The sequence below is a fragment of the Eschrichtius robustus genome, chromosome 20 (genome assembly GCF_028021215.1).
Source record: "Eschrichtius robustus isolate mEscRob2 chromosome 20, mEscRob2.pri, whole genome shotgun sequence".
Taxonomy (NCBI): Eukaryota; Metazoa; Chordata; class Mammalia; order Artiodactyla; family Eschrichtiidae; genus Eschrichtius; species Eschrichtius robustus.
In genome coordinates, this window is record NC_090843.1 from 58,137,310 (window position 1) to 58,159,883 (window position 22,574).

General features: G+C 61.8%; 1 protein-coding gene across 16 annotated transcripts; it reads left to right on the forward strand.

The window, feature by feature from the left end:
* Positions 1-476: 476 nt before the first annotated feature.
* On the forward strand, positions 477-22,560 carry KDM6B (lysine demethylase 6B). Of its 16 annotated transcripts, none has more exons than XM_068529892.1 (25): positions 4,672-4,846; positions 5,609-6,401; positions 7,433-7,550; positions 12,418-12,537; positions 12,819-12,961; positions 13,054-13,195; positions 13,400-13,498; positions 13,598-13,817; positions 13,926-14,018; positions 14,103-14,264; positions 14,347-14,520; positions 14,611-14,955; positions 15,061-17,225; positions 17,332-17,458; positions 17,595-17,700; positions 18,565-18,770; positions 18,893-18,957; positions 19,040-19,111; positions 19,210-19,358; positions 19,533-19,647; positions 19,747-19,934; positions 20,117-20,258; positions 20,562-20,688; positions 20,817-20,987; positions 21,085-22,560. In XM_068529892.1, the coding sequence occupies exons 6-25, from the start codon at positions 13,059-13,061 to the stop codon at positions 21,106-21,108; spliced, it is 4,887 nt and encodes a 1,628-aa protein (XP_068385993.1). In that variant the 5' UTR covers positions 4,672-4,846; positions 5,609-6,401; positions 7,433-7,550; positions 12,418-12,537; positions 12,819-12,961; positions 13,054-13,058; the 3' UTR covers positions 21,109-22,560. The 16 variants fall into 16 exon arrangements, with proteins under 16 accessions (XP_068385996.1, XP_068386008.1, XP_068385993.1 ...); XM_068529893.1 differs by having other exon boundaries at positions 6,300-6,401; XM_068529895.1 differs by lacking the exons at positions 4,672-4,846; positions 5,609-6,401 and adding an exon at positions 477-588.
* Positions 22,561-22,574: the final 14 nt, after the last annotated feature.

Genomic DNA, 22,574 nt, shown 5'->3' on the forward strand with positions numbered 1-22,574 from the left:
ATGGGATGCTGGGGGTTTGGGGAAAGAGGAAGCCCAGGCCTTATGGAGGATGAGAGCTCCTATGAGTAGCTACTGGACCGGGAAAGGAGCAAGGGAAGTGGGAGGTCTTGAGAGGGAGGGGAGGCGTGGCCTTGAACGAATGGGCAGGGCCGTGGGGCCTAAAGAAGATGTGGCTAAATCTCTGGGCAGGACTTGAGCGAGTGGGGCGGGGCTTACTTTGGAAGGGCGCGTGATGCAAACGGAATAGGGGTTTGTCAGGCAGGGATCTGTGCTGGACCCCCGTACCTTGCATCCTGAACCCTGTACCCCGCATTCGGCATCCTATTCGGCACCTGTGCTGAGGCGAGCGGGACCGGCAGAAAGCGGGGCGGAGCCTGAGAGAGGGACTTAGGCGCGGGGAGGGGCGGGACCATGAGAAGGGGGCGGGGCTGGGGCGCGGGGGGGTAGGGGGGCGGTGTTTGTGTTGGAAAATCCAACTGCGCCACGGGGCGGAGCGGCCCCCCCAGCCCCGGCCTGGGAGAGGGGGGGGCCGCTCGACCCCCTGGGTGACCTTGGGGAACCTGAACACCTGGGACACCCCAGAACCAGGTAACGGGGAGCCGCGAAGGCGTCTGGAAAGGGAAACCATCTCCGCGCAGTGGGGCGGGACTCCTGAGTCGCAAGAAGGGTAGAGCTGGGGATGGACGTTCGGGTCTCTGGAAAGGAAGGCACTGGGAAGAAGACTGGGCGTAGGACATCTGGGTCCCCTAGAAAAGAGCAGGGCGGGAGTGAGGGAAGAGCTGGGCGGCAGATGTCCTGGGTTCCGGATGTCGACAGGGGCCTGAAAGGACTGACTCCCTGTTCCTCTTGGGCTGGGATTCCCCTTCCCGACCCTAGGGCGGGGGCGGGGCGCGGCGGTCCCTAACTGAAGGGCAGGACCAAAGATCAGGGTTTGCAGTTAGGTCAGTGCGATGGCCTCTTGAGGGCGGGTGTAGTCAGGGATGTGTCTAAGGTCCCGGGCCGCGCCAAGTCTCCCTCTGGTTCTTCCCACGGGTGAGGTATGTAGCCTCAGCTCTGACCCTCACACTGGGAGCCCCGACAGCTTCCCAGCGGTAGCCTTCGCCCCCACCCCGTCCACCGCACGTCACCTCCCTGCACTCGGCCTCACCCCGATAGTCTCCTCATCCCCGGTCCTGCCCCCACTCTGACACCTCCCGTGCCTAGCTTCTCGCCCTTCTCGGGCCCTTCTCCGCTGAACCTTCGCGACGTAGCCGCGAGATGGCGAGAGCGAGACGCACAGCGCGACTCAGGGGCTTGGGGTGGGGGATGCGGCCGTGAAAGCAGCCGAAGCCCCCCGCCCCGGCCAGAGGGAAAGGTGGGCTGAGGTGCTTGTTTGACTTCCTGTCATCTCGGTCCCCCTCACAGGAAATTGTGGTCGGGAGGGCAAAGGGCATGGGCGGGGGAGGGGGTAGGGACTCCGCCTCCCGGAGCTGGGGTAAATAGTGGGGAGGGGGCACGCGGGCAGGTTGCTAAGCAACGCAGACTTGCTTCCTGTCTGCCGCGGCTTGTGGCTGATTTAGGATGGGAGTTGGCAGAGTGGGGGGCTGGGAGACTGCGGCGAAGGTCGAGGGCAGGTCGCCTGGTTCTCGAGACAGGGAGATCCCTAGGAGGAAGCAGGGGAGCAGCGAGCGAGCTGCGCTGCCACAGAAACGGACTCGGCGTTGGTCCGGAGGGAGGCGGGACCCAGGCGCGGCGCTGAGCTCAGCTCTCCTTCCCTCCCGGGGGTTGCTTGCCCTGTTGCCAGAGTAACTGGAGAGCTAGACTCAGGAGCCGGATTCCCTAACTCTCGCGTCCGCCCAATCCGCTCCAGCGGCTGCCTCTGACATCAGGGCCTTGGCAGCCAATGTGGAGGAGGCATCGTAGAGCGACAGGAAGAGGGAAAGGGGAGGGGAAGAGGTGGAGGCTGGGAGGGGGTAGCTGCCCGGGACCCGCACGTGCACTCCCACACGCTCGCGCCCACTCCCCCTCCCCGCGCCGCAGGAGCCCGAGTAACCCCCCGCCCCCCGCGCCTGCGCGGCGAGTCAGCGCTCGCCGCTTCCCCCAGTTACCCCCATCTAGAGACTCTGTTCGCAAACTAGTACCGGGCTGCACTCACTCCTCAGACCCGGGGGGACCCAGACGTCTGGGTCCGCTAGCCTTTCTCTGGGTCTCAAGCCGTTACTGCCCAGCCTGGCGTGGGAGGAGCCAGCTACCTGTTCCCCACCAACCCCCAGCTGGCGCCCCACTCTCCCAGGTGGGCTGGGCGGAGCTGTGGTTTCCGGCCCCATATGCTCCGCCGCTGCCTTCCCGGGCTCTGGCTAAGGTTGCCTCTCCAAGACGAACGGAACGGGTATCAGCACCCCTTCCCGAGGCTTCACTCGCTCGGGCTCAGCTGCTGTTGGTGGCTGGGGAGGGCGCTGCAGGGAAGCCCCGGACGGGCCAGGTGACTCTTCCCGGACCATCACAACCCGTCTTCGCGTGAATTCCTCCCCTTTGATGTGCACCAAAATCTTTCTCATCCCTAACGTTTCTTCCCCCCTCGCCCTGGTGCTCTTTGCACCTCCCTCGGCTCCTTTCGGGCTGCCTCTCCCGGTCTTCACTCGTCCTTCTCGGCTTCTCCCAGTTATATAACTCTTCCTCTTGCCGTGTCCTGATTTCAACTCCACAGACTCCGCCCTGGAACAGCGCGGGGAGGGGCAGGAGAGTTGGGACCCAGACAGATTCCGGCTGGCGGCCGGCTGGGGCACGGGGGATCCCGCTGATGGGAGACGGAGCCCCGCGGGACCTGGTGCCCCCGCGCCCCGCCTCCCGCCCCCCACCCGAGATCTCGCCCAGGAGAGAGAAGGCACAGTATCTCTGAGAGGCGTGTCGGGACTCCGTCAGAAATGTGGGTTGGGAGGTCAGGGCTGGAGGCGGAGAGGAGGAGCCGAGAGGCTCGAGTTCATGGGATTGGAGCCGCGTTGGGGGCAGAAGATAAGGGCGGGACGCCTGGCTTCCTTCCTTCCTCTCCTTTTTGGGTTCCCAGAATTCCTAAGGCTATTTCCCAGGAAGCTTAGCCTGAGGCTCCTCTCCGCCCCTCGGGGTCAAAGGTCTGTGTTAAAGGTGGCCTGGGATGATGTCACCAGTGCACGTGCCCTTTCCATTCCGGCCCCCTCCCCCCACCACAGCCCCCGCCCCGAGTCCAGTTACAACCCCGTGCCATCTTTTTTCCCTCTCCCTTCCCTTGGCCTTAGCGTCCTGCAGGTGGGAAACCCTGGCCTGGAGTCTTGTGAGGGGGAGGGGCACGGGTGTGGTGTGGTGGACTTTGCCCCTTTGCTGGGCGAAGCGAAGCCTGGGTCACTTTTCCCTAGACTGGCACGGAAGAGCTTTTCCTGCAAGCCCCCCGTCCCTCCTGGAAAGAGTCTCCCAGCAGTCTTTTTACTTTCCCACCTGCTGCATTGCCAAGTGTCTCATTGCCCCCGCCCCCGCCCCCGTATTGAGTTGAAGTGGGAGTGGTTGCCGGATAGCTACCTCCCAGGAGAAGAGCTGTGTGGTATACTGCTGGATACCAGCTCAGCCCTGACCTTAATCAATGGCACCCTACCCCCAGCCCCAACAGTGAGGAAAAGGGTCAAGAAACTGTGTTAGACCGAAAAGTCAGGGCCTTTATTCTGTGTAGGTGGGTGGATCTCTGTCTCTTGAAGGAAGGGGACTCAGTTGATAGCTATGGCTGCCCTTCTCTATTAAGTCCTGGGGTTGGTTATGGTATTGGAAAAAATTGGTTTCTCTTTTTATGTACCTTAGGGCTTGGGCTGTCAGATCAGACCTGGATTCCATTCCCAGCTCTGCCACTTAGTGGCTGTAGAGACTTGGAAAGGTCACAACCTCCCCGTGCCTCATATTCTTAATCTGGAAAATTGAAATATTAATACCTACCTTCTAGGCAGTTGATAGGGAAAAAAATGAGATAATTTATGCAAAGCACTTAGCACAGTGCCTGGCACAGAATGAACACTGAATGAACGCTTGTTATGAAATGCTTATTATTGTTAAATGCTGTTATTATTTTTATTATTATGGTTGGTAGGCCTGCTTCAAACTGGCCAATTCCTTAGGAGTTCTCCAGGGAGGAGTGGAGAGTTTGTGCTAATTTGGTAGGTCGGGGGGTGGGGTGGGGGGGCTGGGGATTAGCTTCCACTGCATTGTGCACTTTATTTGATGAGGGCTTTAGTCAGATTTGTATTGCTTTCTTTGCGATTATTTTTTCCCCCTTCTTGCAGAAGAAACAGCTAAGACTATTCCTCTGGCTGTGAAAATAAAATAATTGTATTGTGGTTCTTGATTTTTGAGCAAGACCCCAGTCCCCTCCCATGCTCTTTGGAGCCTTTCAGTTTTACAGAGGGACTCCACAGTTTCCTTTGCGGGGACAGGGCTGGCTGAGGGGTGTGTAAAAGGTTCGGGTGGGTGGGTAGAGAGACTAGTGCTGGGGGCTGGGGGGGGCGGGTAGTTAAAGGAAGAGACCGGAAGGGAGGAGGAGGGAGCCTGCTGGTGGGGAGGGAGGGAGGGGAGGAGGAGGTGGAGGAGGAGGAGGAGGAGGAGGAGGAGGAGGAGGAGGAGGGAGGGAGGGGGTTGGGGAGAGCCTGCTACAGTTCTTTGTTTGACTCCGGGACTCAGGGACGGGGAGGAGGAGGGAGGGAGGCAGAGGCTGCAAGCGCCGGGGCAGGCCCAGGAGGCAGAGGAGGGACCGTCTCCCCCGCCCCCCCCAGCCCCCACTCCCCCCCCCCCCCGCTGCTCCCCCCCCTCCCTACCCGGACTCCGGGGGCACCGCCGGGGGACAGACACCCAGCAGGTAACCCCGGCCTGGCTCGCCCTCCCCTCTCGGGTTTTCCTCCACACCCTCCCAGATGACCCCTTTCCCCGGTTCCGTCTCCCCGTTTCCCCCGGCCTTGCCTCTTTGCCCCCTACCCTCCTTGTTCCATCTCCCCACTTGGGCTAGTCGCCCGCTGGCCGCGCCGCTGTCTCGTGCAGCCCAACTCCCTTCCCCTCGACCGACAGCCTGTGCGCCCCAGGTCAGCCCGCGGCACCTTTCGGGGCTCTGTCTCGCTGCTTCTCCAGGCTTTGCTTTCCTTCCGACCTGTCCCCTGGGGCTCTGAGGAAGGAGGGAGTCCCTGTCCTTTTCTCGTTTCCCTAGTTCCCCGCCCCCCAACTCTGGCCCCTTTCTCCTTCTAGCAGTCTCTAGGGGTGGGGAGAGAACCGGAATTTGGGGGGCCCTCTGGAGGGGCAAGGGGCTATGTGTCGCGGACGAAAGGGTCTGTGAGTGTGTTTGGGGTGGGGGCGGGGACGGTTAGAGACCCGGCTGCCTCTCTGTTGTCCCTTTAAATGGCCCTCACATTTCTGGGGACTCGTGGGGGGGAGGTGGCAAGCCTCTGCCTGGGGGGCAGGGCCCTCTGTTCGTCCACACAATCAGGGGTGGTAATGATTTAAAGGGACAGCCTCGGTGTGGCCGCTGCCACCCTGCGCCAGCGGGAGGGGGGAGCCGGCAGGCCTTGTCTGGGGAGGCTTGGCTGGCGAGCAGGGCATTTGAGGCTGAATCTGTTTCGGGGCCTGCCAGGTCTGGGACAGTGCTGCGGATGGGACCTGCACGGAGGGGTGACAGCTTGCCTGGGGGGCACTCAACCTGGGCCTTCTCCGGGGCCCCACCTTTGGGTTCATGGACTCCTTGGCCAAGAATCCTTGAGTCTAAACTACGGAGTCTGTCGGCCATCAGGTGGGGGCCACCGGCAGGTCTGCAGGTCAGCAGCCTGCCCTGGGCACACTGGAGCTGGCCCTTCAGCTTCCCCTTTTGTTGTTTGGCTCTGTGCACAAGAAAGCCCCAGCCCCTCCCCCAGCTCCCCCTTCCCGTCCACATGCCCCCCCCACCACACACACCCACCCCAGCTGTTGGACAGATGAATTACAGCCTCCGGCTTGGGGCCAGGGCTGGTGAGGGATTAAAGCTCTGGGGCTGGCCCTTTAAATGGCTGTTGGCCCCTCCCCCACTCTGGTGTCCAGACACCCCATACGCACCCCGCTGACCCCCTTGGCTGACCCCCTTGGCTGCCCCTCACTCCTCCTCTTGGTCTGTCCTAAGGCCCCTCCCCAGCATCCCCTTCTTCCCCAACACAACCACAAATACAAATGCTACAGACTAACACACACACACACACACACACTCACACACTCTCTCTCTCTCTCTCTCTCTTTTTTCTCCCTCTCTCTCTCTCTCTCTCTTACTCACTCACTCTCTGGTCTCACATTCTGAGTGTCCCTGTCCTGGAGGGTTCCAGCCTCAAGCTCCCTTCTCCAGCAGAAGGACCTTGCCTGCCTGGCCTCCCTAGCCTGCAGCTGACCACTACCCTGGCCAGGTGAGGGGCCTTGCATGGGTCAGAAATAGCACCTCCCCTGGGGGCAGTGTCATCAGCAGCTGAGGCAGCTTGCAGCACATTGCATCATGGATGCTGGGGGCTGGAGGCCTGAGCCTCTGGGGCAGGGGGGAGGATGGGGGCTGGAAGGACAGGGAATGGAGAGGCTAGACTGGGAGCCCAAGTGTCTGGGTGCTTAAGGGCAGAGAACTATGGCTAAGAGGGCAGAAAACATAGGTCCCTGAGGAGTGAGTTTGAGGTGAGGCAGACTTAGGTCTGACCCCTGGATGGACACCAGATTCTTGGCCCTGGACCTAGACATGTAACTTCTTGTCTCTGAAAGTTAGGAGGGGAGGGAGTGGGCCTCTATCACCTAATTGGGCCACATAGAGGAAGGAGGTGATGGGGAAACAGGATATGGCCTTGATGGGTAGATGGAAGGGAGGCTTGCAGCAGAGGCCGCTTCCAGACCCAGGCCCAGAGTCACAGTCCTTGCTGAGGAGGAAGGCTCTTCCCTGCTGGGCCCGTTCATCTAGTCTGGCCACCTGTGCTGCTCACCAAGACCTGCCTGCACCAGCCTGGGGGAAGGAGAGGGAGCAGAGTCCAGAAGGTGGGGTTGTCTGGTGTCTTGATAAGGTTAGGGAGGAGGCAGAACTGAAGGAAGAGTTTCTGTGAGCCTGAGGCCAGGACTGAAGCTGACCTGGGTGCAGATGTCAGAGGCAGTTAGGGCTACTCTGGGGCCAAGGACTCTCAGCAGGAGGGTCCAGTCAGAAGAGGGATCATGGGTTGGGTGTCCACTGTGGACTTAACGCAGATGCTGTAGCATGCTCCCCTCACTCCCTGGTCCAGGCTGCTTCCTAAAGGGGAAGGCTGGAGGACCAATCTTGGGTTGGCTTTTTCTGGTTGCCATGGAAACAGATTCTCTCATCCCATCTGACCACCAGAGCCAGGTTTCTCCTCAATAAGGGGACAGGGGGCATAGGAAAATTCTCCAGCTTGGGAGATCCCACCTCTAACTGGCTTTTTTCTTTTAGGTTCCCCCAGGCACCATGCCAGCCCCGTAGTACCACCCACCCCACCCACTGTGGTCTGCTGCACCCTACTGCTGGGGCACTGGTTCCAATGAGACAGGGCACACCAAACTCCCATCTGGTAAGTCCTGCCCCTGAGCAATGCAGCGCCTCCCCGCAACAGTCCAGCTCTGCACCATATGCAAGAAGGATTGATATGATCTAGATCATGCCCACTCCTCAGAATGGTCCAGTCCAACTCTTGAGCATCCCCCCCACCATGAGGTGATTGAGTGGTTCAGTCTTCCTCATTTATGGAGCTCCCCTCTGTTGCCTATGAATGGTTCATCCCTGTACTTCACCAGCCTCTCAACTACCACCAAAAAATCACCCCCTCTTCCCCCTCCCCCCCAGTGCTACAACTCAGTTACTTACTGAATTGAATTAACCTGGGGTTTGCAGGCCAGAAAGTAGAGATAAGATACCTGGAGGGATTTTTTTTTTTTTTTGGAATGAGGAGGGCTTTGCCCCTATAATAGTTGAACAGCCTGGCTTATGGAGGGTGATTGGGAACTGATTTGGAGAGATACTGGAGGCCATTGTCACAAAAACCTGCCGTTGCCATGGCAGTCTTGGCATTCCCACCCTTCCTTCCAGATCCCTTCGGTTCCTTTCTCTCCCTACTGCACCACAGCATTTGCCCCATACATCCTAAATCTTACTCCTCTTGTGCTTTCCTCTCTCCTTCTGCCACTTCTCTGCCTAAGGCCCTGCTCCATCCCATCCCCCATTCTTCTGTAGGAGAAAAGATGGTACCTAAGCCAGAGACTTAAGTTCTCTGAGTGTGTGTTGCTCTTCTCCACTTCTAAGTTTTGAGTGGGACTGTTTTCTTCTGTGTATCTCTATTTGGCGAGAAGGTTTGCACATTGGGGTGCCTCAGTGGAATTCCGTTGAATGAATGTGTTAACTGAATGAGCTTCATGGCCAAGAAACCAATGGCTTCTGAGAAATGCTGCACAGCCTCCTACCTACACCTTCTCTAAAGACATGAGACATTTGGGATGGTACCGTGGGGTAGAGCTGAGGGGCAGGCTGACCTAGGAAATGTCCTGTGAGGATAAAACCAACAGAAAATAGTACAGAGGCATTATAGAAGAGTGGTAAGAATAAGGCTCTGGAAAGAAGCCTAGCTCTTACTCTCTCTTGTGGAATGACCTTGACAGAGTTATATAACCTCTCTGAGCCTCAATTTCCTCATCTGTAAAATGGGGTAGTACTACGTCAGGTTCTGGAGAGGAGTTTTTTTAAATGTATATAAAGTGCTTAACACAGTACCTGGCATGTAATAAGTATTCACTAAATGCTAGCAATTACCATCACAATGGGAGCCACAGGGAGATGTGAGGATAAGTGAGGATGTTGAGGAATAGGACAGAACTTAAATGAAGGCACCCAGACCTCCAAATGCTTGACTCAAACAGAAGGATCACTGATCCAGCAAGACGTCAGGATTCAGGGGAGTGGGGCGAGGAGTCTGCCGGGTCAGCCTGCTCCAGTGTTTCCCTGACTCTGTTCAGGAACATGAAGGCAAACACAGAAGGGCATGTGCAGAGAGACACACGTGATCACGGCAAGTGATGCAGAGGCAGTCCCAGACAAAAGACCGAGACAGGAGCCAGGCAGACACACAGACAGAGACAGCCCCTCGGAGTCGTGTAGACAGGCATAATGACAGGAACGCGTCAGACACAGGCACTGAAGGAGACAAGATGAGCAGATATGCAGGTGCACACGGAGACAGACACCGGGACTCACACACAGCCGACCTTGTCAGACAGACTGGTGAACACAGCGGTCCAGTCAGAGGCAGACACAAGGCTCGCAGTGACACATAGCGGGCCAGGGCCGGCACTGTCACTTCTCGGTGGGGGGCGGGGAGGGGCCAGCAGCGGGGGAAGGCTGGGGAAGGGAATCCCGAGCGGGCGGCCTGCCCGGGGTGGCTGAGTCAGAGCGGAGCCCCAGCCGGCGGCCCTCCCCTACGCCTCCCCCTCCCCCAGGTAAGGAGCGAGCTGTAACCCCTCGCTTCCACCAGGCAGAACAGGGCCTGACAGGGAGCGGGACGCGGCGGGGTTCCCGGGCCGGCCCCACCTCCTCGCGCGTGCCGCGTGCCTGCTAACTCCCTGCTCGGTAATACCCTAACCGCGGGGTCTTGTCTTTGCCCGGCACGTGAATCTGCGTGCTCACGTCTGGACCCTCATCCCGCGCGGCGGGAGCGGTGTGCGGAGGGGCTCCTCCGGCCTGGAGCCCGGAGAGAGTTAAGTGGGTGTGTTTGATAGAGTGGGTCCCTCTCGGAGCGCTAGGGGGAGGGGGCCGGTTAAAGTCCCCGAGTCCAGAGCCCGGATGGAGGGGGCGGAGCTGGGCTTAGCCGGGAGTGCCCGGATGGAGAGGGCGTGGCCTCGGCAGGAGAAGAATTAACCCTTTCTGAGCGGCTGACTCCCAGGACTGTGGGTCCGACTGGAGAGGCTGGAATGCCTGCCCCAGAAGTATACCGTCCTCTTTGGCCGTGTGCGTCTACCTCTCATCTGTCTTTGAGGAGTCTCTGGGTGTCTGTCTTTGTGCCTGCCGGTGATTGTCCCCTCCCCTGGGTTAGTACGGACGCCGGGAGTCGGGGAGGGCTATTCCTGCCCCAAAGCGAGAGTGGAGGTGAGAGTGGACCGCGAGCCGGCTGCTGGCGCCTGGGGAACAGGTGTGACCGCGGCGTCGGGGCTGCCCGGCGCGGGGAGGGGCCGTCGTGGGGGAAGACGAGAGGGGAAATTCCGCGGGACCGGTGGGGAGCGGTGTGTGGGCTGAGTTGTGTCTGCCTCTGACTGTGTGTGTCTGTGTGTGTTCAGGGAGGCGGGGGCTGAGTCAGTGGGAATAGGGAAAGGTTTTCTGGGTGACTCACGCTCCCCCACCCCAAGCCTGAATCAGACCCCGAGGGAGGGCTTTGTACAGGAGGCGGATGGGAAGTCAGGCGCCTGGGTCCCTGGTGGGGACAAGGATCCGAGGTGGTTGGCGAGAGTGAGTGTGTGTTTAGTGTACAGGAAGTTTTTGTTCTCAAGTGAGGGCTGCTGTATTCCGAGTACCGGCGTAGGGGTTTGTGGATAGAGGTGGAAAGGGGCTGGAGGACGGGACTCGCTGTTTTAGGGAAAGCTGAGTCAGTTCCCCGTGGGAAAGGGGAAGTGGTAGAGGGGAAGTGTCATCATCGCAGAAGGGGAAGCTGCATTTCCTGGTAACTGGCAGCGCCCTCGGCACCACTTCCCAATCGGGGATCTGTTCCTCTGATGTCTGGACCCCGGGTTCCCCGTTTTCCCATGTCTGGTCCATGGGTCCCGGGACTTAGGTGGGGGCAGCTGGCCAGGGCTATGCTTGACCGCAGTTAAGCGCTGTACTTGGCCCAGGGCTTGGTAACTGACATAAAGGCTGTATGGTGAGAAGAGAGTTCTGACCGAAGCTCCGCGTGAACCGCGGAGAGGGTCCGCAGAGCCCAAGCGCCTACCAGGGCTCGCCGGGGAGTGGCACGCCGGGACCTGTAGGGTCCAAGCGCTTGTGTGCAAACAGACGACCTTGCCCTGCAGATCGAGGACTGTTTTCACCAGAAACCCGACTGCCCTTGTGGGCTGGGTGGAAATTTCCCCACAGCTCAGACTTCTCTCGGCGAAGGCGAACTTTCCAGCCGCCCCCAGCCCCTCGTCGCGCGTTCTCCCCCGGCTTCCTGCCCGGCGCTAGCTCCAGCTGGAGCGCTGGCCCCGCCCCCGCCGCTTTGTACTCTACACTCGCCTCTCGCAGCTCTTTGTACTCTAGACTCTCAATGGACCGATCCCGGGAGCGGAGCCGGCTTCCTACCTGCGGGGACGCGGGGTAGGCGAGCAGGAGGCGCGGGGACCGAGATCCTGGGCTCAGAGAGGCGAGAAGGAAGAACTGGGGCTAAAGGGAAGGTGCCCAGGAAGGGGAGCGCTGCTCCCGTCGTGGGTCGAGCCAGCACCGACGGGAAGGGGTCGGGGGTGGGGGGGTGAAGGAGGAAGTGAAACGGGTTCTGGGTTCTTTAAGGGAGTGGGCGGTGAGAGTGGGACAAGGGTGATGTCACCGCCGGGCGGGCTCCGCCCTCCTCCTTCCTCCCTCCTCCTTCCTCGCTCCCGAAGGACCCCCCCCCCGTACTCTTACACACGCCGCTTCCGCTGCGCAAGTAGCCACGTCACGGGCAACCCCCGAAATCCCCCCTCCCTTGGGGGGCGGGGGCCACGTGGGCCGTGGGGAACCGCGTGGCCCCGGCGGGGAAGGGCATAGAGGATACGGGAGCCACGCGAGAGGGGCCACTCGGGACCGCTGTGCGCGACTTCTCAGAAGTTGGGGGATTAGAGGACGGTTTTGGTTTTGGGGGTCGGTTGGTATTGAAGACCTACAGAGCCAGGGGAAGTGGAGGAGCTGAAGGAACTGGGTATGAAGCTGGGGGCTTGACCATGGCTTGGGATGGGGGTCAGGCGTGGGGGGTGGAGCGCTCAGATCGCGGCGCGGGCAGGTTTGGGTGCCGTAGAAGTCACCGTGAGTGGCCAGCCCTAAACAGTTCCTAGGGGGTGGGGAGGTCAGGCACTGGGCGAGGTGAAGTGAGGAGGGGGAGCGCCGCCTGTGTCGGCGTTGTGCATCCGTCTGCTGTCCGTCGGTGTTAGGCGGCGGGGCAGGGGGCGTTTCGGGCGGTCTAGCGCGGACCACCGGCGGCTCTGTGGGCGCGTGGGACTTGCGGGTAGCTCCATGCCCCAGGCCGGCCCGAGCGTGCGACCCGCCTTCACCCGCACGGGTCTCAGGCTCCGCTTGCCTCGACCGGCCTAGTGTCAGCTTGGAGATGGAGACCCTAGGTGGGAGCCGCGGGGTCACGTCGGGGTCACCCCGGGCAGAGCCTGTCTGACCGGCTCCGCCGCCCCTCCTCCCCCGGCAGCGGCCGGGCTAACCTCGCTCCTATTGGTCCCGGCCAGGCTGTTACTGAGGCGGAGACACGGGTGATGATTGGCTTTCTGGGGAGAGAGGAAGTCCTGTGATTGGTCAGGTCTCCGGAGCTCGCCGACGCCGGGAGAGACAGCTCCCACGGAGGCCGGGTAAGCGGCCGCAGTGCTGCACCTCGGCCCCGCGGGGCTCCCGGCTGGAAGCCTGGCAGCGCAGCCACCCCATCGCACCGACTGGCCCTCCCGCTCCCCCCACTCCCCTGCGGCTCCTTAGGCCGGGTGGGCCGCTCCTCAGGGATAGCCAGCCCTGCGCAGATCACAGACCTGTGGGCGCCACAGCCAGGCCAGCCCAGCCCAGCCCAGCCTAGCCTAGCCTGCGGCCCCGACTGTGTGCTGGCCCGCTCACCTCACTCCTTTCCCCCTCCTCTCCGTAGAATTGGCTGTGAAAGGCCCTGGGCGACCATCTGGGGGCAGTGGGCACTCCTGTCAGAGCGGCTGGAGCCGGACCATCGCCCCAAGGAGCTGGGGCAGGGGGCCGTGCCCGATCTCCAGGGCTCCTGGGGCCACTGCTGACCTGGTAAGGGAAGACTGGGGCCGGGTCGGCTGTGTGTACTCTGACAGCTCAGTCTTTGTCCCCAGTAGGGTCATAATCTCTTCTCCTTGACTCAGGCTGGATGCATCGGGCAGTGGACCCTGCAGGGGCCCGCGCTGCACGGGAAGCCTTTGCCCTTGGGGGCTTGAGCTGTGCTGGGGCCTGGAGCTCCTGCCCGCCCCATCCTCCTCCTCGGAGCGCATGGCTGCCTGGAGGCAGGTGAGAACTTGGTCTGTCTCTCTGCCTCCAGGCACTCCTCTTCCCATCTCTGCTCCTCAGTCTCTGTGTCACTCTCATTTCTGCCATCCCGTGGGCCTCAGTGCAGTCCTCAGCTGCTTTCTTTTGTTTCCCCAGTCCCCTCCTTCCTAGGTAGGGACAAGACTTCCATCTTGCTGTACATTAACAGAGCCCTTCTCTCTCCAGGTGCTCTGCCAGCATCGGGCAGCCCCCACTCCCTGCTCCCCTGCCTCCTTCACATGGCAGTAGCTCTGGCCACCCCAACAAACCGTATTATGCTCTAGGGTGAGTGAGCATTGAAAGGTGCTGGGGATGGGAGGTAAGGCTGGGGCCTTGAAAGAGTTCGCCAAGCCTTGCCACCTCCCCACCCCTTCTGCTCTGTAGGACACCCACCCCAAGACCCCTCCATGGGAAGCTGGAATCCCTGCATGGCTGTGTGCAGGCATTGCTCCGGGAGCCGGCCCAGCCAGGGCTGTGGGAGCAGCTTGGGCAGCTGTACGAGTCAGAGCACGACAGTGAGGAGGCTATACGCTGCTACCACAGCGCCCTTCGATACGGAGGAAGCTTGGCTGAGCTGGGGCCCCGCGTCGGCCGACTACAGCAGGTGGGATGAGGCAGGACACAGGGGGCTAGGATTGTGCGTTCTGACTCAGTGCCCTCATCTTACGTCTGCCTCTGCCCTGTGCTCTGCACTCTTCCCCCACCTCCTCAGGCCCAGCTCTGGAACTTTCATGCCGGCTCCTGCCAGCACCGACCCAAGGTCCTGCCTCCCCTGGAGCAAGTGTGGAACTTGTTGCACCTTGAGGTGAGGCTGGTACTGGGTGGGCTAGGGAGGAGGGCCGGGCCAGGTCTGCACCGGTTCCATTCTCTCTCTTCTTTCCGTCCTCAGCACAAACGGAACTATGGGGCCAAGCGGGGGGGTCCCCCAGTGAAGCGAGCTGCCGAACCCCCGGTGGTGCAGCCTATGCCTCCTGCAGCACTCTCAGGCTCCTCGGGGGAGGAGGGCCTCAGCCCTGGAGGCAAACGCAGGAGAGGCTGCAACTCTGAGCAGGTATGATTGTATGTGGGCGGGCCAGCAGTGGGTGGGCAGGCTGGGGCGTGGAGTGGGACTCTCACACTCTGTTTTCTTCCAGACTGGCCTTCCCCCAGGGCTGCCGCTGCCTCCGCCACCATTGCCCCCAGCCCCACCCCCGCCTGGCCTAGCCACCAGCCCTCCATTCCAGCTGACCAAGCCAGGGCTGTGGAGTACCCCACATGGAGATGCGTGGGGCCCCGAGCGCAAGGGTTCAGCACCCCCAGAGCGCCAGGTGAGCCCCTCTCTGTGGCCCCCTCACCTCTTACCTCCAAGTCCCTGTGTCCTCCGTTCGTCACGCAGTGTCCTCATTTCTCGCCCACAGGAGCAGCGGCACTCGCTGCCTCACCCATATCCATACCCAGCTCCGGCCTACCCTGTGCACCCCCCCGGCCACCGGCTGGTCCCGGCTGCACCCCCAGGCCCAGGCCCCCGCCCCCCAGGAGCAGAGAGCCATGGCTGCCCGCCTGCCACCCGTCCCCCCGGAAGTGACCTTAGAGAGAGCAGAGTTCAGAGGTCGCGGATGGACTCCAGCGTTTCACCAGCAGCAACCACCGCCTGCGTGCCTTACGCCCCTTCCCGGCCCCCCGGCCTCCCCGGCACCACCACCAGCAGCAGTAGCAGCAGCAGCAACCCTGGTCTCCGGGGCATGGAGCCGAGCCCAGGCCTTGTGAGTGACAACTGCAGGTGGCGGGCGGAGCGGCGGGGGGGATGAGTGGAGCTGGTCTGGGGTGGCTGGAGCAGCCTTCTGACCACCGCCGTCCTACACTTGCAGCCCGGCGCTGACCATTACCAAACTCCCGCGCTGGAGGTCTCTCACCAAGGCCGCCTTGGGCCCTCGGCACACAGTAGTCGGAAACCATTCCTGGCGGCTCCCGCTGCCACTCCCCACCTGTCCCTGCCACCCGGCCCCTCCTCACCTCCTCCCCCGCCTTGTCCCCGCCTCTTACGCCCCCCACCCCCCCCTGCCTGGCTGAAGGGCCCAGCCTGCCGAGCAGCCCGTGAGGATGGAGAGATCTTAGACGAGCTCTTCTTCGGGGCTGAGGGACGCCCCCGCCCTCCCCCGCCACCCCTCCCCCACCGCGAGGGCTTCTTGGGGCCTCCGGCCCCCCGCTTTTCTGTGGGCACTCAGGATTCGCACACCCCTCCCGCTCCCCCAACCACCAGCAGCAGCAACAGTGGCAGCCACAGCAGCAGCCCTACTGGGCCTGTGTCCTTCCCCACACCCTCCTATCTGGCTAGAAGTATGGACCCCCTTCCCCGGCCCCCCAGCCCAACACTGAGCCCCCAAGACCCACCTCTTGCACCCCTGACTCTTGCCCTGCCTCCAGCCCCTCCCTCCTCTTGCCACCAAAATACCTCAGGAAGCTTCAGGCGCCCGGAGAGCCCTCGGCCCAGGGTCTCCTTCCCAAAGACCCCCGAGGGGGGGCCGGGGCCATCCCCAGGCCCCCTGAATAAAGCCCCCCAGCCTGTACCGCCCAGGGTTGGGGAGCTGCCTGCCCGAGGCCCTCGACTCTTTGATTTCCCCCCTACCCCACTGGAGGACCAGTTTGAGGAGCCAGCTGAATTCAAGATCCTCCCTGATGGGCTGGCCAACATCATGAAGATGCTGGATGAATCCATTCGCAAGGAGGAGGAGCAGCAACAACACGAGGCAGGCGTGGCCCCCCCGCCTCCTCTGAAGGAGCCCTTTACATCTCTGCAGCCTCCATTCCCCACTGACACAGCCCCCGCCACCACTGCTGCCACCGCTGCCGCCGCCACCACCCCGGCCACCCAGGAAGAGGAGAAGAAGCCACCGCCAGCCCTGCCACCACCGCCGCCTCTAGCCAAGTTCCCGCCACCACCCCAGCCACAGCCGCCGCCAACCGCGCGAGCCCCACCAGCCAGCCCGGCCAACCTGCTCAAGTCCTTGGCCTCCGTGCTGGAAGGACAAAAGTACTGTTACCGGGGGACTGGAGCAGCTGTTCCCACCCGGCCTGGGCCCTTGCCCACCACTCAGTATTCCCCCGGTTCCTCTTCAGGTGCTACCGCCCCACCGCCCACCTCCGCAGCCCCGAGCGCCCAGGGCTCCCCGCAGCCCTCCGCTTCCTCGTCATCTCAGTTCTCTACCTCAGGCGGGCCCTGGGCCCGGGAGCGCAGGGCGGGCGAAGAGCCAGCCCCGGGCCCCATGACCCCCGCCCCCCCGCCCCACCCCCTGCCGCTGCCCCCTGCTCGCTCTGAGTCTGAGGTGCTAGAAGAGATAAGTCGGGCCTGTGAGACCCTTGTGGAGCGGGTGGGCCGGAGCACCGCAGACCCGGCCGACCCAGTGGACACGGCAGATCCAGCGGACAGTGGGACTGAGCGACTGCAGCCCCCAGCTCAGGCCAAGGAGGAGAGCGGTGGGGTGGCGGCCGCAGCACGACCAGGGAGCAGCAAGCGGCGGCAGAAGGAGCACCAGAAGGAGCACCGGCGGCACAGGCGGGCCTGTAAGGACAGCGTGGGTCGGCGGCCCCGGGAGGGCAGGGCCAAGGCCAAGGCCAAGGCCCCCAAAGAAAAGAGCCGCCGAGTGCTGGGGAACCTGGACCTGCAGAGCGAGGAGATCCAGGGTCGTGAGAAGGCCCGGCCGGATCTGGGCGGGGCCTCCAAGGCCAAGCCGCCCGTAGCTCCGGGCCCTCCACCAGCTCCTGCACCCTCTGTCCAGCCCACACCCCCGGCAGCCCCTGTCCCTGGGAAGAAGGCTCGGGAGGAAGCTCCGGGGCCACCGGGTGTCAGCCGGGCTGACATGCTGAAGCTGCGCTCACTTAGTGAAGGGCCCCCCAAGGAGCTTAAGATCCGGCTCATCAAGGTAGAAAGTGGTGACAAGGAGACCTTCATCGCCTCGGAGGTAGAAGAGCGGAGGCTGCGGATGGCAGACCTCACCATCAGCCACTGCGCTGCCGACGTCGTGCGGGCCAGCAAGTGAGTTGAGGGCTGTCACCGCTGAGGCTGCCGGCCTGGCCCAGCGGGAAGCTCCCTTCCCCCGGCACTCTGATATTCCTGCTCTCATCTCGCTGTCCTTCTACAGGAATGCCAAGGTGAAAGGGAAGTTTCGAGAGTCCTACCTTTCCGCTGCCCAGTCTGTGAAACCGAAGATCAACTCGGAGGAGAAGCTGCCCCGGGAAAAACTGAACCCGCCCACACCCAGCATCTATGTACGAGTGCCCTGCGTGCCCTGCGTGCTCAGAAGCGCCCCTGCCTGAGGGTTCCGGGACAGTGTTGGGACTGTTGGGGGGCCCTGAGCCTGGGACGGGGCTCTGACCTCAGCCCTGTCTCCTGGTTGTCCCGCAGCTGGAGAGTAAACGTGATGCCTTCTCGCCGGTGCTGCTGCAGTTCTGTACAGACCCTCGAAATCCCATCACCGTGATCCGGGGCCTGGCAGGCTCCCTGCGGCTCAGTGAGTGTGGAGGCGGAAAGGCGTGGGGAGGGCTGCGAGGACCTGGGGCTTTGGGGCCCTCGGAGAGCCCCCGCTCTGGAAGACCCAGGGCCACAGCTGTAGTGAGCTCTCCTCAGTCACGTGTAAGCCATATTTGAAGACTGCTCTGAGTGATGGGTCAGCTGACCTCAGGCTTTCCTCCCCCATCTGTCTGTCCCCAGCAGTAGGCAGGTGGGAAGGGGATGTATCTCGGGATCTGGTTAGAGTCACTTCTGGTTTTCTTGGTGATTAAGGATGAGAAGAATACAGGTTGTGTAAAATCCAAGGAGACTCATGGTTTGGGGCTTTCTCTTTTTCAACCTTTTATTGTGCACAATTTCAAACACCTTCCAAAGTAAAAGGAAACCATACTGAGTTATAAAAATTAATCTTGTTTCCTCTGTACTTGTAGCCTTCTCTTACCCACATATCCTCCCTTTCCTCCAATGTTACTGAAGCACGGTCTAGGCTTTTACTTGATGAAATCTTTCATTGGATCCAATGATAACTTAAACTGTTATTCATTGAGCACCTACTGTGTGCCAGATGCTTTGCACATGTGGCCTCATGGACACCTGAGGACTCTGGGGGAGGGACTGGGACTCAGAGCAGCAGTGGGAGAAAGGGCGTTGGTTGTAATCCAGGTAAAGGCCAGGCCCTGGGAGGGCCAACCCTCCCAGCTTCATGAGGGGCTGGGGTTCTCGCCTGTTCTTCCTGGGCTGAACTCTGAGAAGCCTGTGTCCACTGCGTCAGAGTCCTGGGGAGCAAGAAGGGAGAGGGTGAGTTGGGGCCTCGCTCCCCGCCCTCTGCCCCTGCCCCAACACTCTGCTCGGCCCTCCCTTGCAGACTTGGGCCTCTTCTCCACCAAGACGCTGGTGGAGGCAAGTGGTGAGCACACGGTGGAGGTGCGCACCCAGGTGCAGCAGCCCTCAGATGAGAACTGGGACCTGACAGGCACGCGACAGATCTGGCCCTGCGAGAGCTCCCGTTCCCACACCACCATTGCCAAGTACGCGCAGTACCAGGCCTCATCCTTCCAAGAGTCCCTGCAGGTGAGAGGCGCGCACGGGCAGAGGCAGGGGCTGCAGAATCAGGGGACTTGGAGCCCTGGCTGCGGCGGGAGGGCTCCTGGGAGGCGGCTGACCCAGGCCTGCCTACCCCTGTGGCCAAGCAGGAGGAGAAGGAGAGCGAGGACGAGGAGTCCGAGGAGCCGGACAGCACCACGGGAACCCCTCCTAGGTAGGGACGCTTTGCCTCTGCCCTTCATGACTCCTTCCTTTCCCTGTGCTTCCCCACCAACCTGTGCTCTTTGCCCCCGCAGCAGCGCACCGGATCCGAAGAACCATCACATCATCAAGTTTGGCACCAACATCGACCTGTCCGATGCCAAGCGGTCAGTAGGGCTGAGGCCAGCAAGCTGGGGCGGAAGTGCTGATGGGTCAGCAGAGTCGGGGTAGCTGCTCACTTCTGTTGCCCCCCTCGCCACGGCAGGTGGAAGCCCCAGCTGCAAGAGCTGCTGAAGCTGCCCGCCTTCATGCGGGTAACCTCCACGGGCAACATGCTGAGCCACGTGGGACACACCATCCTGGGCATGAACACAGTGCAGCTGTACATGAAGGTCCCAGGCAGCCGAACGCCAGGTGCGCTCTTCACGGGGCTGCGGAGTGCGGGGCTGCGGGGCGCGTGCGAGGAGCGCAGGGGGCGGGGCTGCCGCCAGCCCTCCTCCGTCAGCCAATGAGCGCCCAAGGGCGGGCTTGTCGCGCAGCGCAGGCCCGGCTCCGACCAACTGTGCAGTTCTCTGTTGCCCCCTGCAGGCCATCAAGAGAACAACAACTTCTGCTCGGTCAACATCAACATTGGCCCAGGAGACTGCGAGTGGTTCGCGGTGCACGAGCATTACTGGGAGACCATCAGCGCTTTCTGCGACCGGTGCGCGCCGCCCTCCGCCCACCTCCTCGGGTAGATAGACCCCCCACGCCCCGTCCCTGGATTCCCAGATTTCCATCTGACCTTGTGGCTACTCTCCAGGCATGGCGTGGACTACCTGACGGGTTCCTGGTGGCCAATCCTGGATGACCTCTATGCTTCCAACATCCCTGTGTACCGCTTCGTGCAGCGCCCCGGAGACCTTGTGTGGATTAATGCGGGGACCGTGCACTGGGTGCAGGCCACCGGCTGGTGCAACAACATCGCCTGGAACGTGGGGCCCCTCACCGGTGAGGGGGCGGGGCCAGGTGGTGGGGTGAGCCACTCAGCGGTGAGGGGCTGGGGCCCCTGGGGAGTGAGCCCCGTCGTGGGGGCGGGTTTGGAGGGCGCCAGGCCAGCTGTGAGGGAAGGGGGGGGGCCCAAGTGTCTCGGGCTGTTGGGGAATCCTGTCATGACTCTCTCTGACCCGCAGCCTATCAGTACCAGCTGGCCCTGGAACGATACGAGTGGAACGAGGTGAAGAACGTCAAATCCATCGTGCCCATGATTCACGTGTCCTGGAACGTGGCTCGCACGGTCAAAATCAGCGACCCCGACTTGTTCAAGATGATCAAGTGAGGGAGGGCCCTGTTTGGGAAGGAGCCCATCTCCATCCGACCTGGCCCACCTTATTCTTCCTGGTTCCAACCCCTCCTCCGCCACCTCTCCACCTTTTACCGCGTGCCCTGCAGGGCTGCTGTGCTGGGCGGCTGACAAGGCCCCTGCCCTGAGGAGCTTTGTTTTCCAGTGCTCCAAGTAGACAAAAACCACATGAAACCGCCACTGTGACGGGGATGTGTCGGGGGCTGTGACCCTTGCCCGAAGCGGGGAGGCCCCGCCCCTCCTCACCACCTCGCCCCGCCCCGCCCCGCCCGCAGGTTCTGCCTCCTGCAGTCCATGAAGCACTGCCAGGTGCAGCGGGAGAGCCTGGTGCGGGCCGGGAAGAAAATCGCCTACCAGGGCCGGGTCAAGGACGAGCCCGCCTACTACTGCAACGAGTGCGACGTGAGTGCGCCCTCTCTCCCTCTCGCGTTTCCTCGGAGGGAGGCGCTCGCCTCCGGCCCCCCTCTCTTCCCCCTCCTCCCCTCTCTCCCCCCTCCCGCCCCTTGACCGCCGCCTCCTCCCCGCCGCAGGTGGAGGTATTCAACATCCTGTTCGTGACGAGTGAGAACGGCAGCCGCAACACGTACCTGGTGCACTGCGAGGCCTGTGCGCGGCGCCGCAGCGCAGGCCTGCAGGGCGTGGTGGTGCTGGAGCAGTACCGCACCGAGGAGCTGGCGCAGGCCTACGACGCCTTCACGCTGGTGAGGGCCCGGCGGGGCGGGGACCCGCGGGGGGGCGCCGGGGCGGGCCGGGGGGGGGCGACCGCGCATCCTGAGCCCCGCCCGCTCTCTCCCGCAGGCCCCGGCCAGCACGTCGCGATGAGGCCGGACGCCCCGCCCGCCTGCCCGCCCGCAGGGCGCCGCGGGGCCACCAGCACACGCCTGGGCTGGACCTAGGTCCCGCCTCTGGCCGGGAAGGGGGTCGGGCCCAGCCCTTCCACCCCATTGGCAGCTCCCCTCACCTAATTTATTAAGAAAAAGAATTTTTTAAAAAACAAATATGAGGAAAAAAGGAAAAAAAATGGGAGACGGGGGAGGGGGCTGGTAGCCCCTCGCCCACCAGCGCCTCCCCTCACCGACTTTGGCCTTTCTAGCAACAGACACAAGGACCAGGCTCCGGCGGCGGCGGGGGTCACATACGGGTTCCCTCACGCCTGCCAGCCGCCCGCCCGGCGCAGATGCACGCGGCTCGTGTATGTACATAGACGTTACGGCAGCCGAGGTTTTTAATGAGATTCTTTGTATGGGCTTTACCCCTCCCCCAGAACCTCCTTTTTTACTTCCAGTGCTAGCTGTGACCCCTGTACATGTCTCTTGTTTATTCACTTGGTTATGATTTGTATTTTCTGGTTTTTTTGTTTGTTTTTGTTTTTTTGGTTTTTAATTTATAACAGTCCCACTCACCTCTATTTATTCATTTTTGGGAAAACCCGACCTCCCGCACCCCCAAGCCATCCCGCCCGCCCCTCCAGGGACCGCCCGCCGCCGGGCTCTCCCTGCGCCCCAGTGTGTGTCCGGGCCCGGCCCGTCCGTCTCCGCCCGTCCGCCCGCCCGCCCGCCCGCCCGCGGCTCCAGCCGGGTTCTCATGGTGCTCAAACCCGCTCCCCTCCCCTACGTCCTGCACTTTCTCGGACCAGTCCCCCACTCCCGACCCGACCCGACCCCAACCCCGCCTGAGGGTGAGCGACTCCTGTACTGTAGGGGAAGAAGTGGGAACTGAAATGGTATTTTGTAAAAAAAAAATAATAATAATAAATAAATAAAATAAATTTTTAAAGTTTTAAAGAAAGAACTATGAGGAAAAGGAGCCCCGTCCTTCCCAGCCCCGGCCAATTTTAAAAACACGGACCTTCCCCTTACAACCCACCCCCCTTTTCTTTTTAAGCGTGAAACAGCCCAGGGCCAGGGCCTCACTGGGGCAGGGACACCCCGGGATGAGTTTCTCTGGGGCTTTATTTTCGTTTTGTCGTTTTTTTTTTCTCCTCCACGCTGGGGCTGCGGAGGGGTGGGGGGTTTACAGTCCTGCCCCCTCGCACTGCACTGTCTTTCTGCCCCAGGGGCAGAGGGGTCTTCCCAACCCTACCCTTATTTTCGGTGATTTTTGTGTGAGAATATTAATATTAAAAATAAAATAAGAAAAAAAAAATCTCTTTTCGATAAGTGCTGGTGATAACAGGGAGAACACTGGAAAGAGGGCGGCGAGACCGTGATTGATGGGGAGGGGAGCCCCTCCCCGGAGGCGCCTGTGGAATGTCCAGAGCTCGGTTGCTCCTCGTTATGGGGGGTGCC